The sequence below is a fragment of the Pongo pygmaeus genome, chromosome 1, assembly GCF_028885625.2.
Source record: "Pongo pygmaeus isolate AG05252 chromosome 1, NHGRI_mPonPyg2-v2.0_pri, whole genome shotgun sequence".
In the NCBI taxonomy this organism is placed as follows: Eukaryota; Metazoa; Chordata; class Mammalia; order Primates; family Hominidae; genus Pongo; species Pongo pygmaeus.
Window position 1 is genome coordinate 163018006 of NC_072373.2, and position 19178 is coordinate 163037183.

At 39.3% G+C, this 19178-nt stretch overlaps 1 protein-coding gene and 1 non-coding gene across 9 annotated transcripts in view; one reads left to right on the forward strand and one right to left on the reverse strand.

Moving 5' to 3' along the window:
• The window catches only part of IL23R (interleukin 23 receptor), a 141885-nt gene that overhangs the window by 38440 nt on the left and 84267 nt on the right, over positions 1–19178 (reverse strand). For 2 of the 8 annotated variants that reach the window (XM_054483609.2, XM_054483600.2), the window contains 2 exons: positions 16731–16821; positions 12685–14197 (listed from right to left, as the gene is read on the reverse strand). In XM_054483609.2, the coding sequence (XP_054339584.1) occupies positions 13547–14197; positions 16731–16821 (742 nt within the window). In that variant the 3' untranslated portion in view covers positions 12685–13546. Of the gene's footprint in view, positions 1–6743; positions 6934–11231; positions 12201–12684; positions 14198–14996; positions 15113–16730; positions 16822–19178 lie in introns of those variants that run through there. The other 6 variants (XM_054483617.2, XM_054483624.2, XR_010124293.1 and 3 more) reach the window with 6 other exon arrangements.
• On the forward strand, positions 4917–5042 carry LOC129023988 (U4atac minor spliceosomal RNA). The gene has a single exon (XR_008497004.1). It is a non-coding gene; the product is annotated as a U4atac minor spliceosomal RNA (small nuclear RNA).

Sequence of the window (19178 nt, forward strand, 5' to 3'; positions counted from 1 at the left end):
TGTGGTAAATGCTGTATTAGTCCATTTTCACGCTGCTGATAAAGACATACCCAAGACTGGGCAATTTACAAAATAAAGAGATTTAATGGACTTACAGTTCCATATGGCTGGGGAGGCCTCACAGTCATGGTGGAAGGCAAGGAGGGGCAAGTCACATCTTACATGGATGGGGGCAGGCAACGAGAGAGAGCTCATGCAGGGAAAGTCCCATTTTTGAAACCATCAGATCTTGTGAGACTTATTATCATGAGAACCACATGGGAAAGACCTGCTCCATGATTCAATTACCTCCCACCAGGTTCCTCCCACAACACATGAGAATTCAAGATGAGATTTGGGTGGGGACACAGCCAAATCAATCAAATGCCAATTACAGCTTCATTCAGAAAATTAGCAGGCTAGAAAAAAACAAAATTTAATAGCATTTAAAACAATAATAAATAAAATTACCCCCTGTGGATTATCTCTAGCTAACTATATCAAGTAAAATCATCTGTGATTTATAATTGAAGTGACACATTATGCCAAACTTCCTACCAGCAGTTTATGATGATGATGATGATTATTAAGAAATTTGGCTGGGCATATTGGCTCATGCCTGTAATCCTACCACTTTGGGAGGCCAAGGTGGGCAGATTACTTGAGCCCTGGAGTTCAAGGTCAGTCTGGACAACATGTTGAAACCCCGTCTGTACAAAAAATTAGCCAGGCCTGGTGGCATGCGCCTGTAGTCCCAGCTGCTCAGGGGGTACTGAGGCAGGAGGATTACCCGAGCTTGGGAAGTGGAGGAAGTCAAGGCTGCAGTGAGCCAAGATCGTGCCACTGCTCTCCAGCCTGGGCAGCAGAGTGAGACCCTATCTCAAAAAAAAAAAAAAAGACATTTAATTAATATTCTGTAAGTTGATTGCACCTGTTTGTTTGCTCATTTTCTTTAACATGCTACACCCTTTGTCTGCCCCATTATCAGCCAGAGAGCTATCTAATTAGTGTGGTGGCTAAAAATATCTCCCCCCAGAGAAATGAAGGATAGTGTTTGCCTACTGAGGTGTTATTAACTCTGCCACATGAATCTATCTGAAGAAACGGTTTCAGTCAACAGCAAAGAAGACGGTTGAAAATGACTGTCATTTCAATGACTCCAATAACTATTGGAATGGTCCTAGAAAATAAAACAAAGCTGCATAAATGAAAATAAAAACACATAATTTTACATTATGTCGTTGCTTTCTTGTCAATTATAGAGTGGCAGTTTAGAGAAAAACAACAATGGTGATGATAAAATAATGGAGTGTTGAGGAAGAGCCTCAGAAAACACATTGAAGTCTGAAAGCTCTTTGCCTTCGTGAAGTACTGTTTTCTGTCTTGTGAGAAGTAGATGGAATGAATAGATTGGGCCATTATCTATTGTTCATTCATTCAGTCAACAAATATTTATTGAGCACCTACTATGTGCCAGGCACTGTTCTAAGCATTAAAGGTTTATAGGGAACAGAGTAGACACAATTCCCGTCCTTCTGGATCTTACATTGTAGTGACTGACAGACAATGAACAAGATTAATGAGTAAGATGTGTAGTATGTTCAATTTTAGATGGTGGTGAGTGTTGTGAAGAAAAGCAAAGCAGAGGAGACTAGAATGCATGGGGGTGGAGGTTTGTTGTTTACATGGAGTGTCTGGGGAGGGCTGAATAGGAGGCAACAGGAATTCCGAGAGGTAGCGTGCTAGTGAACAATTCAGAAGGGAACAGCAGGAGCAAAGACTCTGGGGTGCTTACAACGTTTCCAGTGTCTGGAGCTGAGTGATTACAGTGGAGGATCCTGGGACAGAAGAGGTAAATCAGGTGGGGCCTCCTAGGTCATTGTAGTGACTCAGACTCCTGTCGTGTGTGGGATGGAAAGCCACTGACAGATTTGGAGCAGACAAGTGTGGTTGTAGCAGGATCATCTGGCTATGAAGACAGACCTTTGGGAGGCTTTTGTAATAACTAAGGCAAGAGATGACTGTAGTTTGAGCTAGGCAGTTGAGATGAGGTGATAAGAAGCGATTCAATTTCTGAATATATTTTGAAGGTAGGATGGATAGGGTTTCCTGATGGAGTAGATGTGAGGAATGAAAGAAAAAAGTCAAGGAAGGCACCAAGATTTTTGGGCAACTAGAAAAATGGCAACACTATTTACTGAGATGGGACATCTGTGAGAAGAGAAAGCTTGGGTCTTAAATACCTTGATGATAGACAAATGAAGATGCTAGTAGACAGCTGAATCTGAAGTTGAGTCTTGAGTTCAAAATAGATGTTGGGTTAGCCTGTTCTTATAACATGTAGATTGTGTTTAAAGCCACAAGAATGGACAAGATCACCAAGGGAGAAACCAAGGCCTTCACTGTGGGGCCTTCAACATTTAGGTGGCAAAGAGACTAGAAGAAACCAGAGAAGTAGACTGAGAATGAGTAGTCAGAGTAAGGGGTCAGGGGTGTGTGGTGTTCTTGGTGGAAGAAGTGTTTCAAGGGGGAGAGAGTCAACTCAAATTTTCTCAAGCAAGGTACACCAAGATCAGTATCCCTGTCCCAGAAAGTAGGACAAGGAGAGAACATGAAACTCCAGTGATTGTCCAACATCACATACTTGGCATGTAGTAAATTTGAAATTCAAAAGCCCAGATTGTGGCTAGGCATGGTGGCTGACACCTGTAATCCCAGCACTTTGGGAGATCAAGGAAGGAGGATTGCATGAAGCTAGGAGGTCAAGACCAGCCTGGGCAACATAGCGAGATAACACCTCTACAAAAAACAAAAAAATCAGCCAGGCATGTTTTGTGCACCTATAGACATAGTTATTCAGGAGGCTGAGGCAAGAACATCACTTGAGCCCTAGAGTTCGAGGATGCAGTGAGCCATGATTGCACCACTGCACTCCAGCCTGGGCGACAGAGCAAGACCCTGCCTCTAAAACAAAACCAAACCCAAAATCCCCTCCGATTGTTTGACCTTAATCCAAGCTCTTAAAAGGAAAAAATAAAAGAAAGTTTAGTCTACCTATTTGTAATATCAGTTACATTTGTAGTTCCACATGCTTTTCTGATTTTTTTTCTAACTGAAGATTTCTACTTCTTAGTAAAACAAAAGCAACAAAATGGAAAAGACAATGTAAGAGTTTTAATAAGCGCCTCAAAAACTATCATTTCATTAAAGCAATGAAGATGGGTTGAATCTATTAATATCATTTATTGTGTTTGCAAAGTGCTTCTGTTTTTTTGTTCTTTGTTTTTCTTACATTAGAATTGCTTTTCTTCATTGCTCTGGGCTTCAGCAGCCTCCCTCCTGTTCTTCAAAGGGTTCTGCATGGGCTGCCTCTATTCAATCAAATGGAATCTCCAAAGTAACACATTGAATGGGATGTGCAACGAATACTAAAAAAAGAATGAATCTGCAAATACTTAGCAGCTGGCAGTTTCTTAAAATCATAATCTCTTCATTTGGTGAAATACAAGTGATTTCCAATTTTAGCAACTAAGATAAAATAAATCTTCTATATTGAACCGCAAAGTAAAATAAATGCTAAACTTTGTTTAAATGTAGATAAGACTGGGTGCAGTGGCTCATGTCTGTAATCTCAGCACTTTGGGAGGCTGAGGTAGGAGGATCTCTTGAGTCTAAGAGTTTGAGACCGACCTGGGCAACATGGAGAAACCCCATCTCTACAAAAAATATATTTTAAAAATCTAGATAAGAAGAGATTTGCAATAAGTATCACAGCAACCGATATCAAATGAATATCAAATTTTGCATATTTACTATGAGATCCTGAACACTAAAATGAAAGATCAGGAGTATGACAGAAATTTAGGGTTGTGCTATTTAATAGTTGGATAAAAACACTTCTGCACTACCTAAGTGTGCATGCTTTTAGAGTTTTCTAGTCCTGTTTCCTCACCTCTTTTTCACTCTACTTAGTCCACTGACATTTTCTGCCTCTCCTCTCAGGTACCTAGTATTCCTATTCTCACTGTATCAAAATTCCTCCAGTGCCTACTTCATGCTAAGCACTCTGCCAGTGCTTTCTTCTTTTCTTTTTTTTCTTGACACAGGATCTTGCTCTGTTGCACAGGCTGAAGTGCAGTGACCCATCTCAGCTCACTGCAACCTCTGCCTCCCAGGCTGAAGCAGTCCCCCCACCTCAGCCTCCTGAGTAGCTGGGACTATAGGCACACACCACCACACCCGGCTAATTTTTTGAAGAGATTGGGTTTTGCCATGTTGCCCAGGCTGGTCTCAATGTACTGAGCTCAAGTGATCCACTGGCCTTGGCCTCCCATAATGCTGGGATTACAGGTGTGAGCCACCGTGACCAGCCTGCCAGTGTTTCCAAATATTATTTAATTTAATGTTCTCAACGAATGGCCAGAGGAAGATATTAATAGGATCTTTTTTAAGGAAAAGGAAACTGAATCCTCCTGGTTAAGGGTTTGCTGGAAACCACATAGCCAGGATCTGAGAAAGGTGGATTCTTTTTATTTATTTATTTTTGAGACAGAGTTTTGCTCTGTTGCATAGGCTGGAGTGCAATGATGCCATCTCGGCTCACTGCAACCTCTGCCTCCCCGGTTCAAACGATTCTCCTGCCTCATCCTCCCAAGTAGCTGGGATTACAGGCGTGTGCCTCCATGCCCAACTAATTTTTTGTATTTGTAGTAGAGACAGAGTTTCACCATGTTGGCCAGACTGCTCTCAAACTCCTCACCTCAGGTGATCTGCCCGCCTCAGCCCCACAAAGTACTGGGATTACAGGTGTGAGCTACCACATCCAGCCAGAAAGGTAGATTCTAATCTGATCTGTGTCTTCTAATGCCCACTGTTCTCCCATTGCTTAATATCACCATATGTTAGGCTGTTCTTGCATTGCTATAAAGAAATATCTAACCATCCTTTTCTTGGGGTTGCACTACTGTGTAATGAGTGCATAACGAGGGCAGTATTGCTAATGCCTATACAATGCACCTGCATCAACTAGAACTTTGCTTTAACTTGGTACAATTTTTGGAAAAATGAAAAACCTCTTTTCCATGAAATTGAAAAAAAATGTTTTTGAAAAGGAAAAAAAAAAAGAAATACCTGAGGCTGGGTAATTTATAAAGAAAGGAGGTTTAATTGGCTCACAGTTCTGCAGGCTATACATGAAGCATGGCACTGGTAGCTGCTTTGCTTCTGGTGAAGCTTTGGGCTGCTTACAATCATGGTGGAAGGTGAAGCAGGAGCAGGCATCTCACGTAGGGAGAGCAGAAGCAAGAGAGAGAGAAGGGAAAGGTGCCACACACTTTTAAACAACCAGCTCTCTTGAGAACTCACTTACTACAAAAGAGATGGTGCTAAGTCATTCCTGAGAGATCTGCCCCTGTGATCCAGTCACCTGTCACCAGGCCCCACCTCCATCCAATACTGGGGATTACAATTCAACATAAGATTAGATGGGGACAACATTCAGACTATATTACACCACTACATGTTCTAGCGTAAATACATATTTTACTAATGTTAAATCAAATGTATAATAGATCCTGTACTAGGCCCAACAGACAAAACCAAACTGGAGTCAGTCATGCTGAAGTTCCACACTAACCTGCTGAAACTAAGATCTTTATCTGACCTTTCAACAAATCTGGACACAGAGATAACAGCCAAATCCCTAAACAGGCAAGTTTTCGCCAGAATGATAAGAAAGTTCCTTAAATCAACCTCCTCTGCTCAGCTCATCAGAACACTCACTCTGTTTTATAGTATGAGGTGTTGCCCGATTCTAGAATTGCAAATAAAAGACAATTAAAATTTTTAAAAAATATTTTTTAAATTCTTTATTCTTTTTAATAGTGATAGGGTCTCACTATATTGCCCAGGCTGGCCTTGAATTCCCAAGCTCAAGCAATACTCCCACCTCAGCCTCCCAAAGTTTTGGGATTACAGGCGTGAGCCACAGCACCTGACCTCAGTCAAGATCTTTTTTTTTTTTTTTGAGATGGAGTCTCGCTCTGTTGCCCAGGCTGGAGTGCAATGGTGCGATTTTGGCCTACTTCAACCTCCACCTCCTAGGTTCAAGCAATTCTCTTGCCTCAGCCTCCTGAGTAGCTGGGATTACAGGCACGTGCCACCATTCCCAGCTAATTTTTGTATTTTTAGTAGAGAAGGGGTTTCAGCATGTTGGCCAGGCTGGTCTCGAACTCCCGGCCTCAGGTGATCCACCTACCTTGACCTCCCAAAGTGCTGGAATTACAGGTGTGAGCCACAGCGCCCAGCCCCACATAAGATCTTTAAACTAAATTTGTTGTGATTTTGTCTTTTGACACTAAACATGATACCCAGTCTAGAAGTCATAAAAAAAAATGGCAACAGATTGACTGCATACAACTTTAAAACTTTTGTTTGGCAAAAGAGAACATGAAGATAAAAAAATAACACACAGGCTGGGAAAACGTATTTAGAACATATATAACAGAAAAGATTTATATTAAGCACTCCTGCAAATGACTAAGACTATAACCAACAACTCAGTAGAAAAATCACCAAAGAATATAACAAAGGTGAACCAAAAAACAAGAAATACAAAAAAGCAATAAACAAATAAAATATTCAACCTCATCTTCTAAAAAAATGCAAACAAGATATCCATCAGGTTGGCAAACATTTTACCTACTAATAATATTGGCAAACTCTTTTTAGAGAAATAATTGGTAATACTTACCAAAATCTAATTTTTTTTTTTTTTGAGACAGGGTCTTGGTATATTGTGAAGCTGGTGTTGGACTCCTGGGCTCAAGCAGTCCTCCTACTTCAGCCTCCCAAGTAGCTGGGATCACAGGTGCACACCACCACACCTGGCTGCAAAATGTAAATGATTTTATCTTCCTTTCTTTCTCTTGACCCAGCAATTCCACGTTTAGGTATCTGTCCCCAACAACCCAACACACAAAATTCTTATATGTGTATAAACATATGTACAAGAGGAATTATTAAAGGAATAGGTGTACTAGTGAAAAATTGGAAATAAACTAAATGTTCATTAATAGATTAGGTAAATACGTTATTGAAATTTATTCTATAGATTATTAGGGCAATTGTTTAAAAGAATAAGGTAAAGCTACATATAATGACATGTGAAGATTTCTGAGACATATTGTTAGGTTAAAAATAGCATGTCATAGGACAATATCATATTTTATCATTTAAATAAAAATACTGGGAAAAACCTCATAACTTGTTGAGAGTCATTACCTTTGATGATGGGGTAGGAGTGGGAAAAAGAGGGGTGAAAAGGAACTGCCACTTTTCACTCCATTTACACTGGTATTCCTTTGATTTTTAAAAAGTGTGTTTTCATGAATTACTGTGTAGTTTAGAAATAAAAATGCATTCCCTTTATTTTACTGTTGTATTCTTTCTCTCTTGCTCTCCTCTAATACAATTCTCAGGCAGGATGTGAACAAAAAGAAAACAGTAACGTTTATTGACTTCCGTATCTCACACTTGTGTTCCAGTGTTTGGCTATTTATGATTTCCTTCCTGTGCTCTGACAGTCTCTAATTTTAGGTATGACTTTATGGTTAGAAACAGCATTTTGTTTCGCTTGAATTTTTAAATCAACAATCTCAGGAGAAAGAGGTTATGCTTCGGTAACACTGTTGTTTAGGGTTTTTTTCCCCCGTCTCATAAAACTAGCCCAGAATGCTTTTACTACCCCAGACAAAAATGGACCATTTAAGTTCCTAATCTGTTGCTAAATGCTAATTATGAGAATTAGATAATAACTTGCATTCCTGAAAATAAGCATAATGGGAATGCATCTTCGGGAAATTGATGGGAATTCTGGATATAAAAGGTGCAGTGCAGTTATCTTAAGTTGAAAAGTGAAATTAGCAAAGTGGCTAAGAAAGCCTTAACATAAAACATTAATTGGGGTTTAATGATGTAATCTTAGCAGTGGGAAAGACACATAATAACATTCTATCAAACCTTTGTTAGACTTTCTTGTAATTTTGTCTTAACTATAGCATCGAACAAAGTTGTGTACAATTCATTTTATGAATCAGAATCCATTTTTTTATATTGTTTTCATTCTTTTACCTGAGAGAGATTCATAAGTTGTTTTTAATCACTTCTTTTATTTTAAACCAATAGTGTCTGCCATATGGGTAATATTTCCCATTAAAACATTATCTTCTATAACTGGTATAATTGCTTCATAAAGAGATAAACCACAGCATAATTCCACAGCCTTTGGGTTTATAAAATCTAATTATGTTCACAACACAGTATTTTATTCTTAGTGATCTTAAAAAGAACATAAACTTGAACAAAGCCCAGACATTTATGGTAAAGTAATTGGGAGAAGCAAGTTAATTATTGCAAATAGAACTGCCTCTACTAGCAGCCTCTGAGAGAAAGCCATTTTTGCAATCATTAATCTGAGTATAGGAAGGTTTGGTTCTAGTCCCCTGAGCCTGCGTTGACAGCCTGTGGCTGAAGTGCAGAGTAAGGTTCAGTCCTAAAGTACAGGCTTCTCAAGGTTGGTCCAGGGTCCCAGTCTCCTAAGTATAGAAGAGCAGAGCTCCTAGCCTCAGCTTTTCATGTTGCTTCAGAGGCAAGTGTGGAGAAGAGAGAGGGAGAGGCAGAGGGCACAGGTATGACCTCCAAGGTCTGTTTCAACAGGAGATTTGCTTTCATCCATTTTACATTTGAGGATTCTACAACAGATGGCTTTGCTTTTTTTTTTTTTTTTTTTTTTTGCAATGGAGTCTCGCTCTGTCGCCTAGGCTGGCGTGCAGTGGCACAATCTTGGCTCACTGCAACCTCCACCTCGTGGGTTCAAGTGATTCCCCTGCCTCAGTCTCCTCAGTAGCTGGGATTACAGGCAGGCACCGCCATGCCCAGATAATTTTTGTATTTTTAGTCGAGATTGGGTTGCACCATGTTGGCCAAGCTGGTCTCGAACTCCAGACCTCAAGTGATCTGCCCGCCTCAGCCTCCCAAAGTGTTGAAATTACAGGCGTGAGCCACTGTGCCTAGCCAACAGATTGCATTTGGAGAAAGAGAATCAATTGCTAAAATTTATCTTTGAAAACTTTTGCTCAATGCCATAGTCATGTGCTGTCTCTATGTCAAAGGGAGAATGACTAAATACATAAGAAATAGCCACTCAAGGGAACACACTGGAAGGCCAAACAGCAACCCACATTACCTGAGAACCACACCTTAAAAACTCATAAGCCTCTCTTCAATACTATTTATAACTAAAAAGAAATCCTAATTTTAGTCTGGGTGTAGTGGTTCATGCCTATAATTCCCAGTACTTTAAGAGGCCAAGATGGAAGGATTGCTTGAGCCCAAGAGTTTGAGTCCAGACCCGGTGAGACTCTGTCTCTACAAAAAATTTAAAATATAGCTGGGTATGGTGATGTGCACTTGCTACTCAGGAGGCTGGGATAGGAGAATCGCTTGGACCTGGGAGATTGAGGCTGTGGTGAGCTGTGATTGTGCACCAGCCTGGGTGACAGAGCAATACCCTGTTAAAAAAAAAAAAAGGAAAGAAATTCCAATTACACACACACACACACACATACACATACCTGCACACATACCAAGCAAACACCCCTAAACTGTACTTGACTTGCACCTCCTCCTGTGGTTTTTATGTAAGAAAAGGGAGGGAGAGGGAGAGAAAGATACTAGAGCAGGAGGAAACGATATTCCTTAATCAGCATTAGTGTTGTCCAGAACTATGACACTCCATTTTGCTTCAGCATTCCTAAGTATCAACCTGCCTTTCTTTGTGTTTCTCTTCCCTTCCTCCCTCTGATTGATACCTTGAGAGGCTTTTTCTGTCTTTTTCCTTCCTCTTTACCCATACCAAGAAGCAGGACATGCCCCTTTAGGAATCAGCGACTTAAAAGATTGTGAGACTCAGAGAAAGAAAGTTAATAATAGACACAAGAGCTAGATAGAAGGATGAAAAGGTATGCACTTGTCCTCAGAATCTGCAGAAAATTCTGGCTTAAGAAGGTAAAGATGGGAGGTGGGGTGTGGTCAGGGTGAGAGGTAATCAGTGTCAAGTTGTACAGGAGGGAAAGAAGTAAAGACATTAGCCACTCAAGACTTTCTCTATAGAAGGATTTGTCAGTGGCAAGCTGGCTCTTACCTGAGACTCAGATGAACATCAGTATCACTTCCTGGGAGTGGTCTTTCCTGACCACCCAGTGTAAAGTGGCCACCGAGTTGCTATCCACCACATTATCCCATTTTACCTCTCTAGACAGCACTTATTATCTGACATTTTCCTTTATTTTTTTCTGTCTCTCTCCACCCCCTACCTCTGGCCTCTTCCCCACTAAAATGTAAGCTCCTTGGGGGCAATGACTTGTCCTAATTTACTGTCTGTCTCTTTCCCCTAGGATATAAGCCCCAAGCCTGCAGGGATTGACTGGTTTTGTTAAATCCATATCCTTCAAATGGCCTTGCACATATAACAGTAAGGGCATTCAATAGTTCAATGAATCCTTCTTGAATACAAGAAGTATAGAAAGAAACCCTTTCTCCCCTGCGAAGGTTGCATTGTGATAAAGCAGCTTGAATTTTTCCCCTGAGTTGGGACAAAGGCAGGTACATTGCTCCCATTGCAGGTATGTCTCAATTTCTAGTCCATTGGGACCAACAAGGGCTAATGGCAAAGATAAAATCAGAAGTGTCTCCTTTGTGCTGAATAGTGATGTGGGTAAGACACCCCAGAATGAGAAAGCGGCTTCCTTCCCACTCTAGGGGGCGAAAAGGAGGCACTCGCTGCAGTGGAAACATTTGCAGAAGATCAAACAATGCTGTAATCCTTTAAGCTTGATAAAAGCTTTTTTCATGTGTAATAGATTACAATTATGGTGAAACGTACTATAAAAATATTCTTCACATGTTACCAGATGTCTTCATCAGGTTTGCAAACATCAAAGATTTATCTTAGTCTTTTGTTATTTCAATCTCAAATGCTACCTCCTTCTTGGCTTCTTTATGATTCTCCTTTTGCAAAAGAATCAAGTAAAGGCATACGGCAATTTACAAGTCAAGATATTTAAGATTAGCGTTTCATTAGTGATTTAAAATATATTCCTTTCAGAATATGAAAAGTACAAAAAATATATACATATTTTAGGATAAACAGAATAGAGTTTATCTGGGGGATAACTATTCTTTTTTTTTTTTTTACACTATGTAAAAGTATCAGGGGATACTTTTTTTTACACTATGAATAGCAATACCCTTTTGGAGCAAAATGGCCTTAGTAAATGATAAAAAGTAAAATAAAGAGGATTGTCAGTGCAAAAAAAAAAAAGATAAATTTCTGATGAATTACTTACATGCTGGACATTAAGTAGTCTTGAGTGACCATATGATTTATTATCCAAATAAGGGATGCTTCTGAGAGTGAATAAGGGCAGTTACTGGTCATAATTAACAATGGGACAATGGACAGAAACCAGGGCAAACTGGGATATACAGTCAACCTCATTTCAGGGATACTTAATGACCATAAAATTGCTTTTAGATTTTTATAAAAAAAAAAAAAAGTAAAACAAAATAGCCTGCTCTTTTGCTAAAGACGTAGTAAGCAATGAGTCTTTTTAAAATTAACTGCTTGATTTTTCATAATAAAATTAAATGACTAAATATGAGTATAAATTCACAACTGTTGGAGGAGAAAAAGAAATTCAGTGGGTAATCTACCTATTTTAATGAATGAATGAATGAATATTTATTTATTTTTTAGAGATGGGGTCTCGCTCTGGCACATGATCATCGATCATAGCGCACTGCAGTGTCTAACTCTTGGGCTCAAGTGTTCCTTCCGCCTCAGCCTCCTGAGTAGCTAGGACTATAGGCATGAATTTACATGCCCTGCTCTACCCTATTTTAAACTGTTCTGATCATTCGAAAAGGTTGTCCTTGCCCATAAATATTAATCACAATAGTCTGCTGGGTAACATTTCTCAGCTTAAAATATGCATTTCACTTTCAAAGATCAACCACTTTTCCATATTGACCTCATTGGTAGATAGATTTAATCTCCTACCCCAGTCCTTATGGATTGTGGCCACAAGGAACACTGCTTGGGAGGCTTCTGAGGCCACTTGCACAGCTCAGCAGAAAGGCCTGTTCTGATTGGCTGGTGATATCTGCAGGAGACATGGGATATGGGGCAATGGTAGGTTCAGCAAGTATTTGCCATCAAAACAGGTACTGAACATATACCTGTTTTAACAATAATTTTCTAACGTATATCTGGTTTGTAACCAAAAAATTACATCTTGCTGATTCTGCATCTGTTACCTCTCATAGATTCTACTATAGTGTAAATAATATCCCAACTATGCCACAGGAAAACAAGGCCATCACTCTTGACTTAAGTGAAGACAGCAACTCATGATTCCACACATTATTGTTTCACAGCTCTGTTAGTCCCAAATCACACTAAGATCAAATCCCTAATACCTGAATGGAGAGTAGGGGAAAAAAATAATATAGCAAACGCCTAACTTCTCTTCTGTTTCTATTCTTCACTTACTTTGTCATTTGGGGCTATATTTTTATCTACTCAAGAGAATTTTAAGTGATAAAATGAAAATTAAACTTGCCTCTCCCTTTGCAAGCAAATATTAGTTATTCTTTTTTTTTTTTTTTTTTTTTTGAGACGGGGTTTTGCTCTTGTTGCCCAGGCTGGAGTGCAGTGGCACAATCTCAGCTCAATGCAACCTCTGCCTTCCTGGTTCAAGTGATTCTCCTGCCTCAGCCTCCCAAGTAGCTGGGATTACAAACACCTGCCACCATGCCCAGCTAATTTTTGTAATTTTAGTAGAGACAGGGTTTCAGCATGTTGGCCAGGCTGGACTCGAGCTCCTGCAGGTGATCCACCTACCTCAGCCTACCAAAGTGCTGGGATTACAAGCATGAGCCACCACGCCTGGCCTAATGATTCTATTTTAAAGGAAAATTTTCAGCATTTATTTTACTACCAGGTATTTTGCATTATTTACCCTTTCTGTACACAATAGAGAGCTGTTTTGCATCTTTCAATGAGGGAAAATAAAGAGGAAATAGTTGACTCTTTATAAAAAATATATGAGGCGTCCAAATAATGCTGTTTTTGTGCTTGTATGTGTGACCATGAGGCATGTTCCACCTTCGGAACCTTAATTCTCTAATTTTAAGAAATCAGGCAGAAGAATGGCTAAAATTAAAAGGGCGTGGAGCTCCTGGGAATTCTTACATGGGGATGGTAGGAGCACAGAAATGTCACTACTCTGGAAGCAAGATTGGTAGAACTGAAACATATGCTTATCATATGGCCCAGCAATCCCCTACCTAGGTATTCATCCAAGGAAAATGAAAACATGTGTCCACATGAAGATTTGTATGTGAATACGTTTTTTTCAAAAAGAGGCAGAATTCAATTTCTATTGCAGGGAAAACCCAAGTTCAGACTGCAAGGCAGCTTTCTCATATTGATTTTGACCACACGGCTCTACTTTTCCAAGAGTGAAATCCTATTGAAGTGGCTTTCCAAAATATTTTGTGGAAAATAAGTATTAATAGATGGCAACTCCTCATTCACGATCCCCAAACAGGAGACAAATTCATCAGGAAGCAGGGTCTGTTCTGGAATAGTTTCATTGGGTGAATCGTTTTCCAAAAGCATGGTGGTTTCCTCCTCTACTGAGTTTTGTATGTCAGGAGAACTGCATTCTCCTTGATTTAATATGAGGCTTAATTCTCCAAGAAATAGTGTGTTGCTTAGTGAATTCACACTTGAAACAGAAAAAGCAAAATTAGGATGCTTTTGTAACCTGGGATTATTTCCTGAGTCTAAGGAATCAACTGGTGATTTAAGTGTTAAGGAAGTAATTTCATTATTATTGCTGAGATGGCTTCCTCCAGGCAGAAAATTTGAAATTTGGGGTTTATATCCAGTGTTGAGATCAGGAATATATACAACTGTAGTATTGTCGAATAGCGAGTTTTGTAGGTAGTCTCTTGTCTCCAGGGGTCCGGTATTCTCCTTCTTGTAGTCTGTAGGCTTGTGTTCTGGGATAAAGATTTCTTTTATCTCTGTAATCATGGGATCAACATATAGGACCTGCTCACTGGAATTATTATTCATAAGTTCACTATTTTCCTAGGAAAAAAAGACATCATTTTATTTTACAAAAGACATTTAAAAGAACCAACTGGATAATTGAATGAGGATTGGAATTTTGCTTTCTTTCAACTTTCCTTTCTCCCTCCATTTTCTCATATTGTTTATCTTCCCATATGATTTCCTCCTTTTGTCTTTTGTTATCCTGCTTGCTTCCAAATCTTTATTAAATTTGCATGAGAAGACTGAAGAAAAGGAATAGTAAAAATAATCCACTTCTTAAGCACATTTCTCGGTTTAAAAGTTTTAAAGAGAAAAATTGAGTCTTACATATTAACTTATTACTTATTACTTAATTTTAGGGCCTTTTAAAAGTTGGTCTTCTGAGGCAAGAATATTAATATTAATATTTCTTGTTACAAGAAAATACTTTGTTGCTTAAATAAAAAAAGATTGGGGAGAATCCTATTTTGCTCACATACTGAGAATGAGTGTGTGACAAATGCTTGGTGTTGAGGTTCTAAAGGTGGATAAGGCCTGTAATCCCAGCACTTTGAGGCCAAGGCAGGCAGATCACTTGAGATCAGGAGTTCGAGACCAGCCTGGCCAACATGGTGAAACCCCGTCTCTACTAAAAATACAAAAATTAGCCAGGCATAGTAGTGCAAGCCTGTAATCCCAGCTACTCAGGAGGCTGAGGCAGGAGAATTGGTTGAGCCCGGGAGGCGGAGGTTGCAGTGAGCTGAGATCATGCCACTGCACTCTAGCCTGGGTGACAGAGCAAGACTCTGTCTCAAAACAAAAAACAGCAAATAAATAAATAAATAAATCTACTCACAATTCAGACATGTTCGTGATGATCAAGAGGGTGGGTGAAGGTTTTAGCCTGATGACTTTTCTGGGCAATAAATGGACTTCAGGCCTTCCAGCAGATGGCTGGCCTTCCTGGGCAAACTGTCACCCAACACAATTATAATATTATAGCCCCCTGTTATGGACTGAACATTTGTGTGCCCTCTCCCCAGCCCCCCTCACGTTGAAGCCAATGTGATGTTATTTGAAAGTGGAGCCTTTGGGTGGTAATTAGGTCATGAGGGTGGAGCCTTCATGAATGGGATTAGTGAAGAAGAGACAGGAAAGAGATGATCTCTCCCTCTGCCATGTGAGAGCCCTCGCTAGCAAGTGAATTGACTGGCTCCTTGATCATGGACTTCCCAGCCTCCAGCACTGTGACAAATCAATGTTTGTTGTTTAAGCCACCCAAGCAGACTAAGCATTCCTTAGTCTCTTGGGCAGAAAACAAAACCTTATCTGAGGGAAGCCCTAAGGTTTGCCTCTAATTCCAGGAGCCCAGAATAGGAAAGGAGTTTAGCAAAGAGGGAGATCTTGAATAAACAGACATGAAGTGTCATTCCAATTTTCTTCAGCCCCAGCCTCCTTAGGGATCTTGCCAGGTTTGGGCAAGAACAGCACATTGGGTATTGCTTCATCAAAAATCTTGACATAAGGAGTGGCTGGAGTAAAGCTGGAATGGTGAGTGGATCAGATCACAGAAGTCTTGTGTTACAGAACTCAGACTCTATTCCGTTGACCAGTTGTTTTCAAACTTTGAAAAAGTATTTTATTTTTAGCCTAGAAACCCTTTGTTCAGATGACATGAAGTTGAGGAAAGAGTTAGCTAATAGGCTTACCAGAGCTTGAAACAGAGCCATTTCTATTTGTTTTACAAACACCTCATCTTCTTACCCAACATGCTGTTCTAACCCCCAGGGGTCCCCCTGACTTTGAATTCCCTCTGCTTCTCCCGAGCAGCTCCTCTCCTTTCAGTGTTCCCTCTCCACTCCCATCACATGTTTGGGCTCGTTTCTATCATTGCACTTACATCACTGCATTGCGAGGCTTGGATGATGTGTCTGTCCCTTGGACTGGGTTTTGAGCCCCTTGACAGCCAAGCCCGAGGGCCAGGGGTTATCAGGAACACACATAACTTGTTCCTCCCCTCCTTTATAATCAGTGATGTCCCTGTACCCTCAGGGGCTTCCTGGTGTGTGGCCTTCTCTTTGCCAGAATGGAAACCTAGCCCACCCCTGTGACACTATTGTTCACAGTTCTCTCATATTGCTTTTCTCAAATTCCACTGGGTTTAAAGAGTAAAATGATGCCCTTCTTGGGCTCCACCTGGCTCTCCATCTCATGTGAAACAGAAGCCCTTTGAGTCTTTGAGGCTTATTTCATTGAGCTTTTCTTCCCTACTCCCTTTGTTCCTGAAGACATCTACCAATTGTTTGGTCACCAGGTGACTCGTGCCCAAGGCCCACAATCTTCCACTTCACTTTTCTCTTTTGAACAAGTTTGTTTCTTTATTTCTTCTCTGTTTTCTTTCCCCCAACTCTATTGTCTTATCTCTTTTAAGTATGGTTTGAAACAGGTACAATTTTGTTTTTATACGTCTATATAATTATGTTAATATGTGTGCACATTTATTTATTTGAATGGAAATTCTATTCTAATTATTAGACTGCACTCTTGGTCTCAATTGCCACTCAGTTTTTGTTGGATAATGTTAGGTTACCTGTAGCATTTTCACAACATTGCTGTTTTTCATATTAGGAATATCTTCATAAAGCCACTTTGGTATTAACAATAAGATCCTTCTTTTAATCCTAAAAAACAAAAATGACACATTTGAAGAAGCAGGCAATCATATAGGAGATTAGGAAGTCAACTAGAATAAAATGTATGTTAAAAATCAAATTGCCTAGGTCGGGCACAGTGGCTCATGCCTGTAATCCCAGCACTTTTGGAGGCTGAGGTGGGAGGATTGCTTGAGTCCAGGAGTTCGAGACCAGCCTGGGAAACATAGCAAGACTCTGTCTCTACAGAATATTAAAAAATTAGCTGGGTGTGGTGGTGCATGCCTGTGGTCCCAGCTACTTGAGAGGCTGAGGTGGAAAGATCGCTTGAGCCTGGGAGGTCAAGGCTGTAGTGAGCTATGAACGTGCCACTGCACTCACTCTGGGCAACAGAGTGAGACCCTGACTCAAAAAAAAATTAATTAAAAAAATCAAACTTCCTGATGCAGAAGCTAAAGTTTTCATCTCTTACTTAATGAAAATTAAGTGGGAAATTGTGTCATTATCTTTTCAGATTTTCCTCTCATCTCTATTGCTCTGCTTCTTTTCAATGAGCAGAAACATTTCAAAACACTCACACTAGATTCAAGATAAGTGGGAGAACCACCCTAGCAGTGAAACCATACACATGTTAAATAGAGCAAACTGTTATAACCAGAAGATTCCCATGTGGGAAAGTTTGAAAAACTTAAGGGATATTTTGTAGAACTTTCTAAGGTGACCATAACTACCGAATATTTAAAAAGAGAATGTTATGTAATAAAGCCCTAAAATTTAAGCTGTTCTGATTCTAGATTTTGTAATTATTTCAAATAGGGTTGTAATGATGGTTACAGCTCCAAACTTTCTTGATGTGGATGGAGAAGGAGGCTGGGGAACATGTCTTGCAGTTGTGTGGCATAGTGAGAACTGGTTTCTACCTAGACTGTGTGCTTATATTAAGGATCAGTGGGGTGGGGCTTTGGAAAGAAAAGGTACAAGTCATAAACATCCCACTTTTTCCCCCAAGCTATCTATTAGCACTGCCATTGTGTTTAAAAACACTCTCTGCATTGATAGTACAAATTGGTTTGGGCAAAAAGGTTGTACCAAGAACTTAGAAGAGACTAAGCTGATCTCAGACACCTTTTTACATATTAACAACGGATCTGTTAGCAACAGATCAGACTTATTTGTTTAAATTGGTTCTCTAAGGACCTGTACTAAATAACAACCAAAATGGCTGAGTGAACTTTGCTAGCCCAATTTGACCTTGGACTTTAGGGTAAAAATTATTTCTTTACTCATCTTTATACAATGTTTTATGATTCTGTTTTTTTGGTTGCTGTTGTTTTGTTTACTAATTCACACTCTCTTCTGTATTTAAAATTAGACCAAATTAGTAAATTCAGGCTATTGGAGTAAAGTTTTTATACAGCACACCAACACCGTGAGAATATATATATATACACACACATATATATGTGTGTGTATATATATATATATGTATATATTTACCCACTTTGGGTTTTATTATATTTAAAATGTTTTGGGCCAGGCACGTTGGCTCACACCTGTAATCCCAACACTTTGGGAGATGAAGACAGGCAGATCACTTGAAGCCAAGAGTTCAAGAGCAGCCTGGCCAACATGGTGAAATCCCGTCTCTACCAAAAATATAAAAATTAGTTGGGCATGGTGGTGTGTGCCTGTATTCCTAGCTACTTGGGAGGCTGAGGCATGAGAATCACTTGAACCCAGGAGGTGGAGGTTGCAGTGAGCCGAGATTGCACCACTGCACTCCAGCATGGACGATAGAGCGAGACTCTGTCTCAAAAAATAATAATAAATAAATAAATGAATAAATAAAATATTTTGCTTTCTGTTGCTCACTTCTGTTTCGGAACTAAGGCTTTTATAGATAATGAATAGTTGTATTAAATAAACGTATCTGTTCAAATGTAAAATAAATATATTGGAATTATCTCTTGTTTTATCTTTTTAAAAAGAGTACTTATTTAAATAATTAAATGAGCAAAGAATTGCCCTAATTTCTTGTTATGAACTGAAAATTAGTTTTTAGGTTATTCTTAGTTATGAACTTAGTGTTACTTAAACTTTTACACTAGGACATGTTTAAATAATAACACAAATATTGATTTTTTATGGGGCATTAATCTGAACATTAAAATATTTCAAGGGACTTTATAATCAAGTATATTTTAAAACAGCCTCAAATAAAATTCCATGTTAGTTTGCCCTCCTCACAAGGGTATTAGGAATATGTTTATTAATGTGTAATTTAAATCTTGAAATATTAAGTTCTGAGCAAAAACCCTATGTAGATAAGAAATCATTAGTAGATTTTATAATAGCTCATTTAAAATCTTTCTACTGCATTTGATTAT